The 22,863-nt window shown below is 36.3% G+C and overlaps 2 protein-coding genes and 1 long non-coding RNA gene across 5 annotated transcripts in view; 2 read left to right on the top strand and 1 right to left on the bottom strand.

Annotated features, from left to right (window-relative positions):
• Nucleotides 1-7,113, top strand: part of LOC114821493 (protein TIC 40, chloroplastic-like) — a 33,253-nt gene extending 26,140 nt beyond the window's left edge. For both annotated transcript variants that reach the window (XM_070817669.1, XM_029093783.2), the window contains exons 6-14: nt 1,398-1,471; nt 1,590-1,653; nt 2,284-2,362; nt 3,066-3,106; nt 3,521-3,566; nt 4,298-4,392; nt 5,013-5,116; nt 5,969-6,016; nt 6,698-7,113. In XM_070817669.1, the coding sequence (XP_070673770.1) occupies nt 1,398-1,471; nt 1,590-1,653; nt 2,284-2,362; nt 3,066-3,106; nt 3,521-3,566; nt 4,298-4,392; nt 5,013-5,116; nt 5,969-6,016; nt 6,698-6,757 (611 nt within the window). In that variant the 3' untranslated portion in view covers nt 6,758-7,113. The remainder of the gene's footprint in view (nt 1-1,397; nt 1,472-1,589; nt 1,654-2,283; nt 2,363-3,065; nt 3,107-3,520; nt 3,567-4,297; nt 4,393-5,012; nt 5,117-5,968; nt 6,017-6,697) is intronic.
• Nucleotides 7,114-8,808: 1,695 nt separating this feature from the next.
• LOC114821489 (pentatricopeptide repeat-containing protein At3g03580-like) lies at nt 8,809-12,595 on the bottom strand. Of its 2 annotated transcripts, XM_029093776.2 has the most exons (3): nt 10,026-12,595; nt 9,611-9,670; nt 8,809-9,277 (listed from the first exon to the last, which is right to left on the bottom strand). In XM_029093776.2, exon 1 carries the CDS (start codon nt 12,497-12,499, stop codon nt 10,196-10,198), a length of 2,304 nt encoding a protein of 767 aa, XP_028949609.1. In that variant the 5' UTR covers nt 12,500-12,595; the 3' UTR covers nt 8,809-9,277; nt 9,611-9,670; nt 10,026-10,195. The 2 variants fall into 2 exon arrangements, with proteins under 2 accessions (XP_028949609.1, XP_028949614.1); XM_029093781.2 differs by lacking the exon at nt 9,611-9,670.
• A 5,371-nt stretch (nt 12,596-17,966) lies between these two features.
• LOC139193868 (uncharacterized) lies at nt 17,967-21,047 on the top strand. The gene is made up of 2 exons (XR_011578389.1): nt 17,967-20,429; nt 20,771-21,047. It is a non-coding gene; the product is annotated as an uncharacterized lncRNA (long non-coding RNA).
• The last annotated feature ends 1,816 nt before the right edge of the window (nt 21,048-22,863 follow it).

Raw genomic sequence — 22,863 nt, 5'->3', positions numbered from 1 at the left:
GTGGCTGGGACTTTATATTTTTTCTTTTCTAAATATGTGTGGCCATTCTAAAGTATAATTTATTGACTGCTGCAAGAACATGAGTGAAGGTCCGTGTGGGCTATCTATATCTGAGATATCATGTCATATACTGATTTTTGTGAGATCATGTTAAGCGTTGAAACCTTTTGTTTTGGGCGATACATTAAGTCATTACTGAGAAATTATCATACTTATAAAGATATTTGTCTGGGAGATGTCTTTAATTGTTCAACAAAGTAGTCACAAATTGGGAAAGAAAGGTAAGTTGCTAATGGTTTGGGCAACACAACACTTGGTCCATCTGTTAAAGGTGTGGTTTTCATTGTTGGGGTTCTGGTAGTGGACGGTTGGATCATTGAAATGCATTGCATGGTGGCTTAGTGAGATCCCTTTTGATTCTCCTCACAAGAGATTCCTATTAATGAAGGCACTCAATCTATATATGCTCGTCACAGGCGATCACTGTAATAAGGGGACATACATACATACGTACATAAAAGAATAAAAATCCCTGGGTAAAACCCAACTGATACCAAACTCCCTAAACAACTTCAGCCATAGATTTAAAGCCACGGGACAGTGAAGAAACAAATGATCAACTGACTCTGAGCTTTTCTTGCATATAATGCACCAATCAGGTTGTAGACATGAACTAGATCTCCGTTTTTGGATCATGTCACAAGTGTTAACTTTCCCAAACCACTAAGTAAGTAAAAACCTTCACTCATTAGGTACTTTAGATTTCCAAACCAGGCCATAACCCTGGAAACCCCTATCTGCACCATTAGAAAATCGCAATAAGATTTAACAGAGAAGCTTCCTGAAGAATCAAGCATCCAATTTCTTGCATCAACCCTTGAAGGGTGAATGCGAGCCTGATCCAAACTCGTCAAGAAAGATGACAACTCGTCTAATTCCACATCATGCAAATTCCTTCGAAAGCCAATGTCCCAATTCATAGAACAATTTCCATGATGTTTGAACTCACAAAATCTTTTTCGAAATGATCTTGGGGGCTTGAATTGCAACGGAAGCCTTAGATATGTCAAGCGTTGCAGAGCTTGTGATACGCATCCTGCTTGTGCATTCATGTCTGCATGCGTGCATGTGTTTATTTTTGTGAAATTGTGGGTGTTTGTGTGTTGTCTGCATACAACTGTGGTGGTTGGTCAAATGACCTGTCTTATATTAACACATACAGGAATATTGTCAATACCTTAAGCTTTTACTGTAGTGAATGGATTGAAAATTTCTATAACAAATTAAGGCCATCAATTCTTCTACTGATTTTTTACAAGATAATCTTATTTGGACAATGAAATGTTTTCTTATAAAGGTTTCCTGTTGAAGATGCTAAATTTATGTTCTACTCACAGCTTTTGTAGATGTTACTCCAGAAGAAACAGAACAGAAGAGTCCTTTCGAAAGTAGCTTCAAAGATGTTTCTGAAGTAAGTTCATCTAAGTGTACCCAGAATGATGTGGAAATCTGTATCTACTGTTGGTGTTCCTCAAGATGATGTGTTTTTAGTTAATGTTCATATTTATCTATTTCCAAACTTCATGAAGGTTTCTCAAAATGGAGCTGCTTTTAAACAGGGGGCAGATTCTTTCACCAGTTCCCAATCTACTGGTATGTAAAGAGTCATTTGACACTTTTGCAGTCTCAGAATTCACCACATGCTTTGCTGTAGATTTAATCTCAAATTTTTTGGTAGCCTCGTTGTGACAAAGACCATCTTTATCTGAAGACTATTGAACTGCTTATGCTAAATTTCGCCTGCTCCACATGGGACAATGATTCCAGAGTTTGGCCTGGCCTGACCTAAAGGCAAGGCCCAACCCTGGGAAATTAGGGCTGCCCCTCCAAAAAAAAAAAAAAAAAACGACCTAGAATGAGGCACTACTTTTTTATACATTTGGTTGTCTAATGTTGACACCAAAACTTGTATATAGATAAATTGAAAAATAAATAGCTAATAGATACACCTCTCTCAAGGAAATTGTCTGAAACTACTGACCGAAAATATGCCATTTAAATTAAATAGTCACATTGGCCTGTTAAGGTAGTGCTTACTTATATGGAAACATTCGTTTAGTTTTTGCCAGCTAAGAGGATTGCACAACTGTGTCATAAATGGATATGAATAATCTTGATTGCATTACTGTGTAAATCTAATCAAAATGGCTTGAAGTGGCTACTATTTGCATATTTGGAATCCAATCAGACAGTTTAAGTATGTTTTTGTTTATTAATGGATAGGAAAAGCAAAGCCTGCGATGTCAGTGGAAGCGTTGGAGAAAATGTTGGAAGATCCGACAGTGCAGAAGATGGTTTATCCGTAATATACCTTCTTATCTTATGTGCTTACTACAAGTGAAAAATGATTTTGTTCTTGTGTCTCATCATGGTTGAATCTAGCAAATTAGCCACGTATCACTTAAATACCTTTGTGAATTTTGGAAATTCATTGGTATTTTGATTAGGTTGGAATAAGATTTTATCAAATTTTCAATGTATGCAATTTAAATCCGGCTTGAACATATTTATTTTTGGTGTATTAAATTCCTTTACATATTAATTTTTTAAGCTTGTCAAAAATATTCTGTCATTTGGATGAGGATAACTTATTAACTAATTTAAACTGAAAAGTTTTTGGTCTGTTGTTCAGGAATCGCATTTGTCAGTAAAAAATTTAACCTTCATAGGAAGATGGTCGTCCTTCAACAAAGACCTCACCTTGTTTAGTTTCATTATCAAATTTCTTGTTCATTCCTTTCATTCATTTCATGGAATGTTTATCTGATGATAAAAGCTGATCTCAAGGGTTTCCTTTTTAAGTCTACATATTTGTTGTAATAATCTTCCAGCTGTTGGTATTCTTTGCTTCCCCTCTCCCCACAGTTTGATTTTTTTTTTTTTGAAATTTGATGCCGTCTCATGAATGTTAGACTGAACATCAACATACTCCTCTAGATGAACTATTCTATAACATGTTTTTCTTGCTATTGGAATAAAGATTATTTTTCTTCATATCCCTGTAGCTATTTACCTGAGGAGATGAGGAATCCTACCACTTTCAAATGTAAGTCCATCTTTCAGTAACATTGCTTTTCCTAAGATTCTGGGTATTTAAGTTCTAGCCTTGATATGGCTCATAATGATAAATATTGTTTTCATTTTGATAGTTATTTGTTCACACCTGGTAAGGCTAATAGCGGTCCTATGCCTGTTTGAAGAAATGTCTATGCTTATGTTGTCCTATGTCGTAGCTGATCTCATAATATCTGATCTTTTTTTTTCAGATTTACCTAGAACCTTTTCCTTCTTTTTTAATACTCTTTTTTTTTTGGTTGGAATCACGTGTACTTTCATGGTGGGCGGTTGTTTCCACCGTTCCATTTCTTTTTTTGTTGGTATTGAGTTCATTTTATGTCTCTTGAGTCTTTACCTGTAGCTGTTGATCATTAGTCTGATTATGATGGTCATCATTTGATAGGGATGCTACAAAATCCACAGTATCGCCAACAGCTAGAGGACATGCTGTAAGTTCTTTTTCTTGGCTCTATTTACATTTCATATTGCTGGGAGCTTTTTATTCTCATATTTGTACTCTGAGCATTTTTTGCTTTATATGTTGATGTAGCGAAACAATATTTTTGGTCTCTGCAGTTTGACCCAAATTTTGATTTTTTTCTCATATTCTCAACCAAATCCCAGCATTTTTTAAAAGTGGATTAATGTTTACTGAAACAGAAAACAAAAATAATGGTGCAAAATCGTTCTCACATCTGCTACAGCTGTACTAACTTGCCTGAAATAAAGTCATAAGTCGGCTAATTAAGGTCATAGGGCGCATGTGCATTGCTTGTTCTGACATCCTGTGATACTTTAATTTCTCATGAAGCAGAAACTGTATCAAGTCGGCGTTCATGTAACAAACTTTGACCATAGTTGACACACCATTGCTTCAATATAAAAGAGACTTGATTTAGTCAGTGATCTTAATTACATGTATATCTGAATGACCATGCTTGTTAGTCGAGCATGTTATAGGATGTAATGTTCCAGAATTTTGAACCCTTGTATCTGTGGAATTAATACAGAAGAAATAATGTAGAATTAATGCAGAAGAAATAATGTCCACTAAACTTTAGGACAAACATTTTGTTACCAGGGAAGGCTGCAGCAGTGTGATGCTTATGTTAAACAAGATATTCTAATCTTTGTCCAATTTAATTTCTCTTTTCTTTTTCATGCTTGATGTTTATTTCAGAAATAATATGGGAGGAAGCAGTGAATGGGACAATCGTATGATGGATTCATTGAAAAATTTTGATCTTAGCAGTCCTGAGGTTAAGCAGCAGTTTGGTAAGTGTGAAGTACCAAGTCTTGTTGGATTTCAGTACATTCTATTTAAATTTTAATCGCTCTACTGAATGGCACTCATTTACAAATTTAATTTTCTGGCTACTTCTTCATTTTCCTGATTAAATTTGATAATTCCATAAATCTGGAAGTTAGATCAGTTCCATCTTGGTAGAATTATGTGCTAGTGACTAGGTTGATTGGATAATTTTAGAATAAACCAAGTTTAAGATTGAGTAATTTACATCATTCTTGAACTTTTTATTATTTGTTTGTTTCTTATTATTTTATTTTTCCTCTTGAAATGTTCTCAGTTCTCAATTGTGTATGCTTTCTTTGGGTTTCGATTGATGTAAAACTTATTTTCATGTTTCAAGCTGTTCTTCACTTTCAACACCATTTTTAATGACTTTCCTTAATATGTTGATTTATAAATTTTTCCGGCACTCATTGGCTCCAAAACAATTTCCCTCTCATTTAAGAAGAAAATCTGGCTAAAAAACATGAGAGTAGATTTATTTTTCTCCCATGGTGTGGGAAATCTTGGTATAAAAGCTCAAGGAGAACAGATAAATTCATGCAGCATGTATTTTCTTTAATTCTTCTATGTTTATATTTTGCAGACCAAATTGGGCTTTCACCTGAGGAAGTAATTTCAAAAATAATGGCCAATCCTGAAGTTGCTATGGCATTTCAAAACCCAAGAGTTCAATCAGCAATCATGGATGTATGTGTTTCGTATGTACTTGGATTTAATTTAGAATGCCACTTGTCACCCACATTTCTGTTTATCCACGTACTTTGTCCTTGGGTAAAACTATGCCGAAGAACGATGTTTAAAAACACAAAAAAATTTGCCAAAATATACAACAACAACAAAACCTTTTCCCACTAAGTGGGGTCGGCTGTATGAATCCTAGAACACCATTGCGTTTGGTTCTGTGCCACATCTTCTGTTAGATACAAGTACTCAGTATTTTCTTAGAGTCTCTTCCAATTTCTTTCTCGGTCTTCCTCTACCCCTTCGACCCTGAACCTCTATCCCGTAATCGCATATTCTAACTGAAGCGTCAGTAGGCCTTTGTTTCTCATGTCCAAACCACCATAACCGATTTTTTCTCATCTTTCCTTCAAATTCGGCTACTCCTACTTTACCTCGGATACCCTCATTCCTAATCTTATCCTTTCTCGTGTGCCCACACATCCAACGAAGCATTCTCATCTCCGCTACACCCATTTTATGTACCTGTTGATGCTTCACCGCCCAGCATTCTCATGTTTTGCCAAAATATGAAGATAAAAATGCAAAGAATTATAGTGGTACTGGCCATTGATGGCCTCACTCTTTGGAAGGTCAGTCCGACTGGCCTCCCACTATGCGGCAGAGTCCTAACCAGTATCATGTCTAAGTTAAGAAATAGACTTGGGAATAGTAGGGGTGGAAAGAGTAAGCTAATACTTTTAAAGTTGGTAGAGGTGGAAAACCGGGTGGGTGGGCAGCTGGGAATGGTGGGAGGTAATAGCATTACTCTTATATGGCACATGCCAAACCTCATAAATTATTATGTTTCTTTTGCAGTGTTCACAGAACCCACTGAGCATTGCAAAATATCAAAACGATAAGGAGGTACGTTGGAACTTTTTTACTTCAACTATGATTTCTGATTTTCCTAATTATGTGGTTTCTAGTTGTGTTTATTATTTATTACCTTTCTTATAATACAATTTATCCTATCGGTAATGATTTATAGGATTATTATCGAGTATTTTCTGTTCTCTTCTTCCTCATAACTTTAACTGGATAATATCTATGTAATGAAATGTAATTAAGAGCTTTTGGATACGTCGTAGAAGTTCTTTATTAAGACTTTTATTTAGATCAATAAATTTCTTCCATGAGACGTCATATGAGCATACACTGTTGGTTAATTTGTTGAGTTTCAAATTCATTAGGCAATATGTCAGTAAGTCATATAAAGTATTAGCAAAAAGCACACCAAAGTATGCATGAGCGATCTATACAACTGACGTGGAACAGTACAATTTTTTAATAATACAATGGGATATTTTGACGTAGATCAAGTGGTATTATCTGTTCTTATCTGCTTTTGTTGAGAATCGGTGGAAAATGGTTTTTACGCAGCATGCCTTAAGTAAATTAATGTTTGAGTGATCATGTTTTGGGATAAACAATGTACGTTAGAGGGCATTATGTGGTTTTACCAGGCTGGGATGTGGCGTTGATTGCTGTTATGAGTATATTACGTATTAATATAACATGACATTTTCGTGCTTTCTGTTGTCTCAGGTGATGGATGTTTTCAATAAGATATCGGAACTCTTCCCTGGGGTGTCTGGTTCGCCTTAATTGCTATTCATGGACTCTAGCTTCTCGACTTAAACATGCTCTCTAGTTATTACGGATGAGTAGGGGAATTTGAGCTTTTCCAATCCTGCGAAACTGAACATGCTTCTGGTTCTCATGCCCATGCATAGCGCGCGATAGGCTCATTTTGCTGCCGTATTTGGAGATATGAGTTGACATCCTTGTAGCGTATTGGACGAACTAAAAGCATCATGTCCCTTCCTGTGAAAACGATATGTATATTGGTGTCTGGGATCATCTGTCTAGCAGGCTTTTGTAATGTTGGTTTTGGTAGCTTTGCTCAAGATTTTATGAGGGGAACTGCGAACAATTCGGAATAAAAATTTGTGGGTTTGCCATGGAGACTGTAGAACATTTAGACGTTATGTTTATTTTTTATTTTTTTAAGAGTACGATATTCATTCATTTGATAAAAGGGCATTACAAATACATATCATGAAGAACTCGGTCCCAAAGGGGTCTTTGCAAACTAGATCTAAAAATACTACAATAAAACATATTGATTGCAAAGCAATGAGTAGACATCAAACACTCTACTGAGCTCATAGGGAGCTGCACGATTGTAGAGACCAATAAAAGTTAAACTTAGTGTTACAAGTAGATCATGTGAGAATAAAATCTCAAACTATAAAATTGGAATAGGGAGCATGATGCCCATGGATCTATTGCATTACCTAATCACCGTCACAATCGCACAACACCAAATGAAGTAGATCCAACAAATCAAACAACTCCACCCTTTAGACATATATCCCAAAGGGTAGCACACCAAAACGAAACTTAAAATCAAGCGCTTTCCTATAGAGAGCAATCAAACTAGCAAACTCTCCTATAGAGAGAAATCAAACCAAACTCTTAGGACAATTCCTAGAAATTATTAAACAGAAACAACAAAAAAGGATAAAATCATGTCGCCACTCCACATCCTTTAGACATCCGAAAGGCATACCACTACACCGGCTAAATCCAAAGTGTCGTATTGACTAAACTCGATCCCAATGCAATTCGACATCTTCCATGGCTTCCCGCTTCAACCCCATATCGAAGGTGATAACTGGATCCAAAGCCTTATGTGAACTGGGTACGTGTGTCAAAAGACGACGATTATCACAGTTATTACAATATTTTCACAATGACAATTCAAAACCAAATAAAGTAAATGGAAAGTGAGAAGGAAGAGATGAATAATGATTTTTAAGAAGATTGATGCCGACTCTAAAGCCAAAGACGAGCTGGCGGCAAAGAATTTTTCCTTCAGTTTTTCTCTAGACGGCTAGGGTTTCTTTAAAGCAAAACTAAAGAAAAGTCTAAAAAAACTTTATTTTAAATGAAAAATGACAAATAAAGGTGTAGTGAATATTACCAGAAAAAGGTAAAAATATGGTTTTTCATTAAAAGTGAACAGTACCAAATGTGTTTCGTTAAAACTCCATTTTTTTAATTCTTAAGAATATAAGATGTAGGAATATGTCAAATGCACTTCTATTTAATATCGAATGTAGGAATATTCAAATGGACTTCTAACAATTTGAATGAAAATTTGTTGGTTTTATCGTCGATTAGGTCGTACCCAGTGCACAAGGCTCCCGCTTTACGCAGGGTCTGGGAGAGGTGAATGTCGGCTAGCCTTACCCCCATTTATGAGGAGGCTGCTCCCAAGTCTCGAACCCGAGACCTACCGCTCATGGGCGAAAACACTTGTCATCGCACCAAGTGTGAACGGCTAACCTCTAATGATCAACTTAACTACTCGAGATATGCTCCTTGCATAATATATTCAATTCTTAACGATGGTATATTATTTTTAATGGAATTGTTAATTATAGTATTAACAATTTGAATAAAAGATTTATTCGTCTTAAACAAGTGATATCGAACGGATTACCTCGGTTGCTAAGATGATTACTCTCAGCTACTTGATAAGTTTACCTTGCATAAAAAGTGTATTTGCTAAGTTGATCATTAGAGGTTAGCTTAGAGAATAGACGGTTCTAAACGTCAAGCAACATTGTAATTTGGATCGCGGAAAAGAGTGACAAGGTAGAAGGAGAAGATTCAAATAAGAAGGTTCTCCCGACATTGGGTCAAGATACGGAACTTCAAAGACTTGGTTCTGGGTTTATACCCTACAACCTCCAGAATTTAGCTCTAACTTTCCAAAATAGTAAGTTAAGTTGCCAGATTTCTGGAAAAAAAGGAATCCACAACGGTAAAATCTGAGCCATAGAAGTGAACTGATTAATGGCTGAAAAGAATTCAGTTTTAAGATCAGAGCGTTCAACTGTGGCTGTCAAAACTGTCGGTCAACAACGGCATTACGGCCAAATTTTGAACTTTTTTTAGAAGCTTTCCACTTGTGTCTGCAATCTCAGGTTCTGCAGTAGTTAGCCTCTGTAGAGATGAGCTGGAGAGATTGTTCATATGGACGCCTGGACCTGAGAATCGCATAAATCCTCTCGAGAATTTCACATTATCTGCGAGCAACACATCCTAGTGTTGCCTCTGCAATCAGGGCCACTTGATAAGTAAACAAGATGAATTTTCAAAGTTCTGTTTATTGAAGGAAAGCAGTAATCCTTATATTTTCAGAACTGAAGCCACACATTGGGCAACAGATAAAAAAAACAATACCAAATCTTGCAATTTAAAATTGTAATATCTTGAATTGAACATAAGCCGAAATTTACACAATAAATCAAAATCATTAAATTAATTATTACTTAGAATTAAGAACAAAGGAGCTTCAAGTCAGTTTTTTTCTGTTAAATGTACACAACTAAATCTATGAATAAGCAAGAAAAAGAAACGAAAATCTCTTGAAATGGACAATCTAACCTCGGATCAGTGAATTTGTGTCTGCTCTAAATTCAGAACCCTCTCCTTCAAACATTGGACCTACACCATATGGTGCCATATGGTGAGACAAAAAGCAGACTTAATGATGCTATGTAAATTAAACAAGAGGGAGACAAGTGTAAATCAGGCTTTATTATCATAGAAGCACAACTGATGAACCTAAAGCTTATACAGCATTCAACAAGATACCATCAACATTAAGGAACATGAAAATATAAAAATGCAATATCTCATTCTTAAATAGCGTTTGTTCATATGAGTCGTCTATGAGGGAGAAATTTACTTTGAAGTTTTCAGATTTGGTAATTCAATGAACATACAAAAGAAAGATTTGGAAAAGGAAAGAAATGGAAAAGTTTCCCACAAAGCCAAAGGGTTATTCATCAGCCATTACCTTCCATGGCAAGCCCTCCCCTTTTCTAATATATCACGTCTTTTTTCTCATCCATCTCTGAAGTCATGGTGGGAGAAGTTGCAAATCAGCATAATCTTCATTTCCCAACAAACCCAAAAGTAGCCCCGACAAACATTTTGACCTCTATATAATTTTAATAGGGACTATCCTCAGCCATTCTTTTGAATCTCCATCCAGCTAAATCCAGGATCTTTTGTGAGTCCTTTGGCTTGCATGCATTTCCGGATTCTTCTCACTTGATCCCACTTCCCTAAAGCTGCATATACATTTGAGACCAAAACATGATACCCTATATCATTAGAATTCAATTGAATTATCTGTTCTGAGACACGTGCAGTTATATCTGTATCTCCACTAGCTCGACAAGCACTAAGTAAAGATCCCCATATACTCGCATCTGCCTTCATTGGCATTGAATGGATAAAGTCCTCTGCTTGAGCTAATAAGCCACACCGTGAGAGGAGGTCAACTACACAAGCAAAGTGTTCGATCCTAGGTTCAAGTTTGTAGTTCTTCATCCGGTTGAAGTAAGCTAGACCTTCTTCTACTAAACCTGAATGGCTACAAGAAAATATGACAGCAAGGAAAGCAAGATGATCAGGAAGGACACCCGTTGCTTCCATTTCTGCAAAAGTTCTTACTGCTTTCACTCCGTCACCATATGTCCCATAGGCAGAGATCATGGAGGTCCATGTCACCACATCCTTCTTTCTCATATGCTCAAATACTCGTATGGAGTTTTCCAAACTACCACAGCTAGAATACATTTCTATTAGTGCATTCCCAACAGGGACATCTGAATGAAATCCTAACCTTAAAATGCACCCATGGATCTCTTTTCCTTGTTGCTTTGCGGCAAGCAAGGAACATACAGGCAAGATACCTAACATGGTGGCCGCATCGGGCATCACTCCTTCATTCCTCATTCTACGAATCATTTTTAACCCTAAACTACAATCGTCATAGTGAATGCAAGCAGCAATTATGGTATTCCATGTTACTACATCACGAACTTCCATATTCTCAAATACTAGTAGCGAATCCTTTATTTTGCCACATTTAGCATATATATCTACAAGAGCATTGTTGATGATAACATCTAAATCGAATCCCAATTTTACCGTATCACAGTGGATCATTTTCCCCTTGTCCACATCTGCTAGCTGAGTAGAAATTGACAGGATCATCACATAACTCACAGAGTCAGGTTTGATGCTACTCTTCATTGCCTTAAAAAGGTTGAACCCTTCATCAGAACAACCATTAAGAAAATAACCATTGATCAATGAATTCCACGACACAGCATCCCTACATTCCATATGATCAAATACTTCTTGTGAAGCTAATAAGTTTCCACATTTTGCATACATATCAATAAGTATGTTATTTGCCATAGTATCAAATTGAAAAGCACTTCTTTTCATGTAGTCATGAACATATCTTGCAAGCCTCAGATCCCGTAAATGAGCACAAGCACGGAGAACAGAAGTGATTGTTAGCAAATCAGGTGTAAATTCATTCACCATTTGCTTGAACAAATTTATTGAGTCTTTAAACAACCCCAACTGAGAGTACCCACAAATCACAGTGTTCCAACTAACCGAGTCCCTAACTACCATCTTCTCGAAAAGACTTTGAGCATCTTTTAACCAACCAAATTTGAAGTACATTGAAAGAAGTCCATTGCTTACTAAAACATCAGCATGGACCCCAATCTTCTCAACCAAAGCATGAACTATCTGACCCTCTTCAACATCACCCAAGCCTCCGCACGCAGGCAAAACACCAGATATGGAAAAAGAATCCGGTAACAACCCATCCATTCTCAGCCTACGAAAAATTTCCAAAGCTTCCTCCCAATATCCATTCGAACTGTAGCCTGAAATCACAGTATTCCACGACACAATATCCCTTTCAGGCATTTGCTCAAACAGTTGCCGTGCTTTGCCAAGTTCACCAAATCTACAATACATGTCCATCAATGCATTACCAATGTACAAGTCTGATCCAAAACCCATTTCGGAAACACGCTGATGAACAATCATGCCCATTTCCAGATCACATAACGCAGCACAGGCATTGATCACTGAAGGAAATGTATACCTATCAGGTCGAACATTCAATTTATCCATTTCAGTGTAGTGGTCAAGAGCTTTTGAGTAAAACCCATTGTGGATAAGCGCTCTGATGATTGAATTCCATAGGTAGGCATTGCTTTTGGGAAGAGCTTGGTGGAAAACTGAGAGGGAGGAAATGGGGTCTCTGAGCTGAGCATATTTGCTTATGAGTTTGCCGGAGAAGAAGACGGAATGGTGTAATCCTGAAGTGACAATCTGTGAGTGGACTTTGTGTAATTCAGTGCAGTTTTTAGCAGAGGAAAGAGCTTTTGAGAATAACGGATACACAACTTCTTTGGTACGGCAACTTGTACTGCTCAAGTTTCCAGTTTTCATGAGTACGGATCGAAATGACGGCTCAAAGTTTGGCCCAGCGTCGATGTTTTGAAACAACGGAAAAACATAAAAGTAAAATTTTACAACGTGAGGATGTGTCCCACAATGGCGTCTCCGGGTTAATATCCAACGCACTATTTATGCCTCGTTTGATACGTCTATCAGGGGTTATGTTTAGTCCGAATCAAAGTTACGTAAGAAATTATTTTTAAATGAATAATGATAAGTCATATTTATATATCATCTGCAACTGTATAAGCTATTTTTTAGTCTTTCAATAATTTATTATTTATAAATTTGTTATTTAAGTTTATTGGATAATTGAATTAAACTACTATATTAAAATAAATTTATCATGACATATTTTGAGTGTCACTTGTTACTAAATGAATAAGGTTATCCGGATATATTTTGAGTGTCATTTGAATAAATATTGAAAAATTTAAATTTAGATTATTGGAAGAGGTAAGAGAAGAGTGTATAAAAAGAGTGTTTGATATGAATAGAATGTGAAGAATTGGATTAAAATAAGGTAAGATAGTATAAAATGATGAAAATGATGTATAAATGACTTAGATATTTACAAAAAAACAAAAAAAAAAAAAAGATTTTTAAATTTTTTCTTTTTTATATTTCATCCTTATAAATAAATAAATAAAACCCAACAAATGGGCTGCCAGGTGGACTCAATATGCCCAACCCGATGGTCAAATTGCGCTAATTTGGCTTGGTGAGATCCATTTGGTTTTTGCCCAGATTGGAGTTGAGTTTTGTAAAGAAAAATGTTAAACTATAGCCATCTTCATTGGAAATAGCCCCTTCTTTAAATTCGGACTAGCTTAGATCGGAGTAGTGTTCCACGTTTGGTTAAGTAAGAATTTTTTTATATATAATTTTTAACAAACATATTATCTACATTAAGAGGTGGGGAAGTAGGTTAAGCCTCACAATAGGCTAGTGAATGTGGTTCAAATTCACAATAGGCTAGAGAAAAAGAAACTCAATAAGAAATTTCAACTTATTGAGTTAGAGAAATATTCCCCAATGAAAACAAGAGTTGTTATACCAAATACAGTGCAATCTCCAAAATTCAGTTTCTTCAAATTCCTCCAGCCACACCCCAAATTTAGAAAGATTTTCCTAAATTCTTCATCATACTTGTGAGAATTATCTACCATAACTCATATGAGCCAATTCCTTACCAATAAAATCAAACACACATACCACTACAAAAATTGTGACATCCGTTCAAACAATATTAAGGTTCTACGGCCCTGGATCAGGCAACATATTTTGGTCTTTTTTGACACTTTTGCATATCACATTAGATGATTAATTCTTGTAAAGAATGTATCCCATAGATTGTAACCCTGTTCACTTGTGTAATTCTTCTTTCATTGAATTTCAGGAGTTTCCATGTTCATACCCTCATCCTCGTATGTAAATATATCGTTGTATAAAAAAAAATGAAAATTCATCTTTCCATTCATTTATATTCTGATTCCAGATATGTAAAACATGTCTTAAGTGGTTTGAGATTTCACATCACAAGATAACAAAATACCCATATGTTCAGAATTGCTAGGTCCTCATTTTGAGGACCAATGAGGTTCTTTTGTATTTGAGCTCTCAGATAATATTATGGTAGATTAAGCTATCAACTTAAACAATCTTTGTTACATCGAAACACAATAATTATGCAAAGAGATTAAATTAAAAAAATTCCCGCGTGAAATCTTTCGTCTCTCTCCTCCTCATCCCATTCGTCTCTTCATCTCTCTCAATCATTCACACCCCTTTTCTCCTCTATATTTTTTTTTCCTTTTCGTATATGAAAAATAGAGAGAGACATGTTTCAAATATCCCAATTTTCAAAACCACATAATCTCAAATATTTTGGTGCTTTGTAACTAACGGTGTTTGAATATCATTGAGAAAAGTGTGAAGTCTAGTTTTAAGCTATTTGGTTTTCCTTGTCAAAAGTTGTAAATACTACCTTACACGCTCTTAGATTGTCTATGTTTTTTACAACTCTAGTACGAGTTCATCTTGCTGTATATTATATCTGAAGACTTTGATCGAAGACAATTTATCTTCACAAAAGGTTTGATCATTCATATACATTCCATGCATTAACCTGAGTTCCTTCTATCTAGTTTTGTTGTCCAGTCAAAAAGTCACTGATGTCCAGTTGTCTGGACAAGCTTTTTAAGTCAGCCCACATGGGCTTTCTGAAATCTTTGCTCTAGGTTGAAATCTCAGCCTTAGATTTGCTTAGATTGAGCTATGCATTGACAAGTGTCTTTTGTCCTTGTTTGGACAAAAAAATCTGGTATCTCCCATGTTAAACCCTTAGCTGCCTTCCTTGTCTCTTTGGCTAAAACATTTCACTATCTTAAAAAACTGAGTTTGAGCTTTGTGCCTTCTCGTCTAGTTGCCCAGCCACAAAACTGTTCTTATGCATTTTATCTCAAGATCATTGTGCATCTAGGTTGCATTAGTCTTTTCAGTTTGTGTTGTGTTCTTGATCTAGTTTGTGTATTGATTTCTCAATTAGATCAAGTTGAGATTATAGTCGTTTATTCCTTTAAATGTTTGATTGGAGAATCTGACTGGTGTTTAAATCCATCATCATCATATCATTTGCATTGATCGTGTTGGTTATCGGTGCCACAAGGTGATGAGCTCAGGAGGAGATGCCACTTCGTGAATACCATATGAATTCATCTCGTGTAAGGCAATGTTGCACAAAGGTAAAGCTACTCCGTATATAGGGATCTAGAATTGAGCTTGTGTGGTCTTTGTATGAACCTTTGTTTGCACTAGTAGATTGGACTCAATGTTAAGCCCCCGGTTTTTTAACCCAGAGGTGGGTTTTTCTGGTAAAAAACGTCTTGTGTTGATTATTGTGTTTATTGGCTTTATACTTCAATAATTCTATATGATATGTGATCATCATAACCTATCCTTGCAACTAAGATAATCAACATTTGAATTTGTACTGAAGTAGATCTAAGTTAGCTGAGATCTCTTCAGTTCTTCAAGGGTTTAAATTGATTGCTTCCACTATTGTTAATCTAATCATTTGATCTTAGTTAACTGGTGTTGCTGACTAGTTAGACAAATATACATACAGATTTTGAAGTACAATTGAATCCACCTGGTATAAATTTCAAAAAGATTGGATGAAATTGGATGAGTAAAGTTATTAAAGTTTATACAACTGGATTTGCTGGGTTAGATATTCGATGAGGCGATTAAGTTTTGTAGATAAAAGGGATTTGAATGACGTAAAACTATCTTCTCTCTTCTTATTCGTATTTGTTTCCTTGTAAAAAAAATATTTAAGTTGATAGCTTAATACCAAAAGTTTCAGCTGATAGCTTAGGATTGCACATCTGCCCATATGTTACCAGTTAACCTTTATCTGTAGGTTTAAGTTACCCTGTGTTCGTTTTTAAGGCTATTTCCAATGGAGAATGCTAAAGGTTTAAAAAACCAAGAAAGACTTGAATTGCCTAAAAACTCATCTCCAACAGATGACTAGGCTATAACTCTATGGAACCTACTAAGCTATTTTTTGGTCAAAGAAGCATCAAGCTTGCCATACGTAGCCCCCTCCTAGTCCTTTTTGGAGGGCCATCTCTTCAGTTGTAATCATTGATTCAATTTCAACAATTAGATTTGAAATCATCCAACGATAATTTAAGAGGTATGCTATCCACACACCCTTTTTTACTTCTCACACACCTCTTATTAATTTATGTCCGTTGATCTTCTTCAATTCATTCGATCTGACGGCTGAAAACCAAAAAAGTGTGGGAGAAGTAAAAATGGGTATGTGGATATCACACCCCTAATTTAATTATACTAACTAATAAATTTAAAGTATAAACTTTAAATTAATAGTTATTAACGGTTCGGTTTGGTGGGAGATGGTTGAGCATGGCTATAATTCTAAGAGTAAGAATTCCACACACCCCTAATTTAATTATACTAACTAATAAAATTAAAGTATAAACTTTAAATTAATAGTTATTAACAGTTCGGTTTGGTGGGAGATGGTTGAGCATGACTATAATTCTAAGAGTAAGATTTCCTGCCCTCCTATTCTCATTCTCTTTCCTCTTCTAATTTCAGACATTATTTTTATCTTATTATTTCTTTTAAAAAATCAATATAAGATGTTGACATTACTTAACGTAACCGTTAGTAGAGGAGAGGAGAGAGAGATTAGGACAGAGAGATCATTCTGTACGGGGTTTTGCCATAACCAAGGAAGAAAATATCGGTAATATCGGAAATATCGGTAGTCTGAAAACACGGAAATATCGGGATAATATCGATATCGATAAAAATTACATGGAAACCACGGAAATTGTAAGAAAAACTTGGAAATTTTTATTGAAACTTTGCAGGATGTTTATTTAGTCAATTATCTATTAGTTTATCACAAAAAAATTGGAAGGAAATGCATTGCATGATGGATTTAACTGATTTAAGTTGATTATATAGCGAACTGGCAAACATTGTGAATGTAGAAAATATGTAGTAATTAATTAAAGAAGTTTAAACACACCATAATTATTTATATATAATGAATTAGTACAATATTTTACACTTTATACATTGCATGGTAAGATACATGAGTGACTTAGTACAACATAGAGTTCCTATGAGGTTCAAAATTTTCACTATCTTCATCATCTCTATTTGTAGAGTAAGTGTATTGTGAAGAGTAGTCAGCAACCATGACAATGGTTTTCAAGAACCAAAACCCAAAAGTCAATAGGAAACCGAATACTTCGGTATTTTTCGGGATTACCAAACAAATGGGATTTGGAAACCAATCCCATATCGAAAATTTCGGTATTTTTCGGGATGGGATTCCCGAACTTCAGGATGGTTTTGGTTTGGGATTTTTCGGTTTGGGTTTGGGGATTTTTCGGTTTGGTTTGGGATTTTCGGGAATTTTTTCCAGCCGTACCATGTAAGTGACCAAATAAAAAATAGAAAAATTAAAAACCACATGCCATTAACTAAGTAATTAATTGACACAATTTAAAATATAATACCACAAAAAATTTGGAATATGTGCAAATTTGTTTCTTGTAAAAAGAATTCAAAACAAAACAATATATATAAATATAGTAGCATATTATCACAACAACCATAAGTGATATGGTGGTTAAGGCGTTAAGAGTCAAATGGGAGGGGGTTCGAATCCCTTTAGTTTCAAAATTGAGATTTTTTAGAAAATTTTAAGAATTTTTGGATGTCATATCGCTAAAATATCGCGATATTATCAATAATATCAATAATATCGATAATATCACGATATTTTGACGAAAACTCATTGGATACTAATTAAAATATCGGTAACCGAAAAAAACGAAAATATCGGTAATATTTCGCCGATATTTTCGATATTTAAATCCATGGCCATAACACATGTTTGGATAACTGACTACTAAACCTTCTACGTGGACCGCTTTCTCTCTCTGAATCCTCTCCCGCCTACTGCCTCTCTCTCTCTCAACGTTACAACTACCAGAATCCGCCATTTACAGCCACCAGAATCCTCCTGTTCCTCTCAACCTCTCATCTGAACTCATCCTGCTCTTCTTCCATTGAAGGTTTCTATTGAAGCTCGAACTCTTGGAGTCGTCATCCACTCCCTGATAGCCCATCGTTCGCTGCTCTCACTTCCTATCGCCGCCGTTGGTGTTGGTCCGCCCGATCACTGAGGTAAACTTCAGATTTCATAATTTTTTTTCTTCTACTTTCCGTGATTCTTAAAATCTCAGGAACAAGATTTGGCTGAAATATCTTGCAACTAACTATGTGCCGTTAGTGTAATTTTTGATAAAATATCTTAGAATTTAGGAACAAGCATGGAAATTTGGATTAAATAATAGTACCTACAACGTTTTTTAATCTGGATGATCATTTTTGTAATGAATTAATCGTCTGTTCGAATCGTTCTGCCCATTTTGGGAGATTCTCGTTGCAATCCAATGTCTGTTGAACTGCTATTCTCATTTTCCTCTGTTTTTTAATGTTGATGAATGCTATTTGCTTTTTTCAGGATCAACCTGCTACAAATGAGGATATAATTCAATGAGACCAGACCACACTTAAAATTTCAGTATACGGTCAGTCTATTGCAGGTCCAAGTTTTCGGTTCTCAGTTTCCGGTTCAACTCTATGGCCTACCAACTGTTTGGTACTGGTTCTTGGTTTGGGACCTAACCAAGCCAAACTGGAATGAACTTTAAATCAGTAGACAGGCCCTTTCAGCCCCGAAGCATCCCACATCTTTTTGAATTCTGAATTCATTCCTCAATGGCTGTAACTATAGTTTCAAACATGCGAACCCATTGACTAATTTTGAGAAATGTAGGTCCGAGCAGTGGCGAAGCCAGGATTTGCCGAGGGGAGGGGCGAAATTCAAAAGAGTGTAAGGTTCAATCGAAACGGTTGCCTTCACATTGGAGAGGGCAAAGTTTTGAATCAATATTCATAACATAAAACAGTCTATCCATCAAATCGGTTGTAAACGGTAAGATCAAAGCCATGTAAGAAGCTTAAATTGGTAAGAATTAGATTATAAAAAACATTAGGCGCTAGTCAGGCAGCGGACTGGGGCCTACCAATTAGGCGCCTAGGCGAGATTCAGGTAGGAGCCTAGATGGATTTAAATGTCTTTTATTGTAAAATAAGTATTACACGATATTTACATTATTTTTAAAAAATTAATACAACATTTATAGATAATGTGAGAGTTTAAGATAAATACGCTGGGGTTTTAAAAAGAGGGAAAAATACATACAAGAATAATAAATAAAAAAAAAGAAAAGAGAAGAGAGAAATGGGTTAACAAACCACAAAAAAATGTGTTGTCATAATTTAAATTTAGATCATTGATTAAGTTGATTCTTTTTTAAACGTTTGATTTGGATTTAATTTGTCAACATAAGTCTAGCGATATACGACTTGTTGGTGATTGAACTATGTAAAAAGTAGTTATGCTCATTTATAAGTGTGTTTACGCTAAAAGCCTAAAAGTGCATTCATTAGTTTATTCAATATCTAAATGCTTCTACGTGAACGACTTCCTGAAGAATAATCTGACAAAAAGCACTTCGAGAACTTAGAAAGATGTAAATTTTTATGGCAGATGTAACTAGAAGTGCTCTTTAGCCATTCCAATGGCATTGCCCAACAGGTCCATTATACATATATGCATAAAAAAAGGAAAACTTTGGGGGAGGAAGCCGAGAGGTAATGGGGACAAGTGGTCCTCCCATCATATTTTAATATTTGTTTTTCAAATTAAGCCCAAATGCCCAAACACACCGTTTCACTTATTTTAATATTAAATTTTTTTTTCTTCAAGTTTTCCCTTCCCTGCGCAGCCATGAAGAACTGCCGCAGTTGTAGCAATTGTGAGCTGCAATCCGGCGAAACCAGAGGTGCTATGGGGCAGCAAACCATGATTTCTGGGCATGTTTTCCTGTGAGAGGAGGGGCGGACCCCTCCCGGGCCTTAACAGCTTCGCCGCTGCACGCGCAGCGTTTGTGCAGCTGCAGCAAAAAACATGGCTTCATTTCCGACGAGAGGAGGGGCGAGTACTCGCTCCTGGGCTTCATTTCCGGCGAGGGGAGTGGCGGCCGCCACTCCTCGCCCTCACGTGGCTTCGCCACTGGGTCCGAGAACCCGCACAACCTGATCAAAACCAACAAACACTCACTCTTCCACTCTCATAGACCTCATTCTTTAGCATATTGTCCATCAAATGACCTGGAACTTGGTCTTAAAAGTATGCAATCACAAGAACCCTGTAGTAGTACAAGCCAAGAACTGTTTTCATCAGCTTCTTTATCAGATTCTCTTTTGGTGGAAAAGATTTTATTAGGTCTGAAGCAAGGTAACCTCACCTCTTTGCGCAGCTTTCTGTTTCGGTTAAACCCGTCTCTTATTGTTGCTGTTCTTTCTTGCTGCCGTGAAAATTTGCAACTGGGTCTGAAGTTTATTGATTTGATTCTGTTAAATAGTCCTGATTTTAAGCATTCGTCACTGTCTTTGAGTGCAATGATTCACATGTTGGTGCGTGGTCGAACAGCGTCAGATGCACAAGCTCTGATTCTTAGAATGGTTAGAAAGAGTGGCATTTCGCGTGTTGAAGTAGCAGACTCTTTGGTTTCAACATATAGCAGTTGCGGCTTAAGTTCTTTGGTCTTTGATCTGTTTGTTAGAACTTATGTGCAGGCTAAGAAGTTGAGGGAAGGATTTGAGGCGTTTCAGGTGTTTAGAAGCAAGGGAGTTTGTGTTTCGATAAATGCTTGCAATAGTCTTCTTGGTGGGCTTGTGAAGGTCGGGTGGATTGATTTGGCATGGGTCGTATATGGGGAAGTTGTTAGCAGTGGGATTCAGTTAAATGTTTATACACTAAATATAATGGTCAATGCCTTATGCAAAGCTCGCTAAATTGATAGCGTTAAATTCTTCTTATCAGATATGGAAGAGAAGGGGGTGCTTTCAGATATTGTGACATATAATACACTAATCAATGCATATTGTCGTGAAGGGCTTCTCGAAGAAGCTTTTCAGTTAAAAAACTCTTTATGTCTTCTTCTAAGGGGTTGAAACCTGAAAATATCAGTAGGTACACCTCCTCTTGAAATCTTAGGCGTTGCAGATACAGGTAGTGATCTTACATGGACGCAATGTATGCCCTGCATTATTACAAGCAGAAAGCGCCAATCTTTGATCCAAAGAATTCGAAAACGTATGCAGAAGTTCTTCGTAACTCAAGCCAATGCAAATTCGTGACCGGAACCTCTTCCCCTCCCGACACAGATGGAGTTTGTAATTACACAGTTTCTTACGGGGACAGATCCTACAGCAAGTGAGTTGTAGCCACAGAAAGTGTCACATTTAACTCCACTGCTGGGCAACCAGTTTCATTCCCACAAATGATGTTTGGTTGTGGACAAGACAATGGAGGCCTCTTTAACAGAAATGGATCAGGCATGATTGGGCTTGGACGTGGACCGGTGTCCCTCATCTCTCAGATGAGTTCTTCAATCGATGGGAAATTTTCCTCCTGCCTTGTGCATGCTTTTTCAGGATTTAACTCATCAAGCACAATGAGCTTCGGCATTGAAGCTGTGGTTTCCGGCACCACAGCGGTTTCTACCCATTACTTTCTGGAGGCTCAAAATCTTTATAGTATTGATAGAGATTTTACCACTTGTAAAACAAAGGTTAAACCATAGAAAATTCTTGCAAGAGAACAAGTGTTTGTAGTATAGAATGGCTCAAGCAAGGTCGATCTCCTCAGGGACTGATATAAACAATTTACGAGTTCTTGTGTATTTAACTTATTTAATTCTAAGAATTACACTAATTTGACAAAACTAAATATTACTGGATGTGACTTAAACAAATATCTAAAATGGGAATTGGTTTTAGGGAATAATGATTCAACTTAAACAAAACAAGTAAATAAGGAAATTCAAGATAAAATAAATGATTTAAGAAAAATAGATTGACAATATGCTAGAGTTCAACCTTTACCAACAACACTCGTACGTAGCTATTCCAATTGCTTAAATAATTGAAAACACACATGCTTTGAAGGTTGGATTTTCCTTGTGTATATTTTACTTGTGACATTCAAGCTAAAACGCATACCACTACATGCAACTTATCCATGACATTTGGATTAAATATAAACATGAGTGATTCATTAATCTTGGTGAAAATCCTTTTGTTAAACCATATAATCCCTAAGAGCATGATATTTACCTTAGGAGAGTATAATTCTCAATCACAAGAAGCACAACCAATTTTAACGTGACATTCGTTCAAAATTGCATCCGATAACTTTTCTAAGCATCCTAATGGTGTTCAAGCATCAAGGTACATAGATAGTTTAATTCAGTGATTGAAAATATCAAAGCAAACATGTAACAACACTTAAGCAATTGAAAAATAAAACTACGTATTCATGTTGCAGCTCATGGCCTCACTCTAGCATAATAAATTAGTTACACATAATTATGTTCATGCATAAAAAATTATCCAAAAAAATAACAAGAAAGAAAACACCCGTTTTTGTTCCTCTGCTCTGCGCCCTCTGCTTCTGTGCTCTGCCGCGTCCTGAGCCTCTCCCTTTTCCCTGTGCTGCGTGACTGCGTCAGTCTCCCTCCCTTTGGTTTCTGCTTCCTTCAGTCTCCCTGCCAGTCACGTTTGCTCCTTCTCTCCTCTGCCCTCTGTTTGCGCACTCCCACCTATTCTTTTTTGTTTTGTTTTTCTTTTTCTGTTTCTGCGCAGTCCTGCGCTTATTCTTTCCTGCT

This window comes from Malus domestica, chromosome 02 (assembly GCF_042453785.1).
Source record: "Malus domestica chromosome 02, GDT2T_hap1".
Taxonomy (NCBI): Eukaryota; Viridiplantae; Streptophyta; class Magnoliopsida; order Rosales; family Rosaceae; genus Malus; species Malus domestica.
Note: the sequence above shows the minus strand (reverse complement) of the source record. Positions and strands in the feature narration are given on the sequence as shown.

Excerpts from the sequence above, each read along its gene's own strand:
- LOC114821489 (XM_029093776.2), bottom strand. The coding sequence starts at position 12,499 with ATGAAAACTGGAAACTTGAGCAGTACAAGTTGCCGTACCAAAGAAGTT.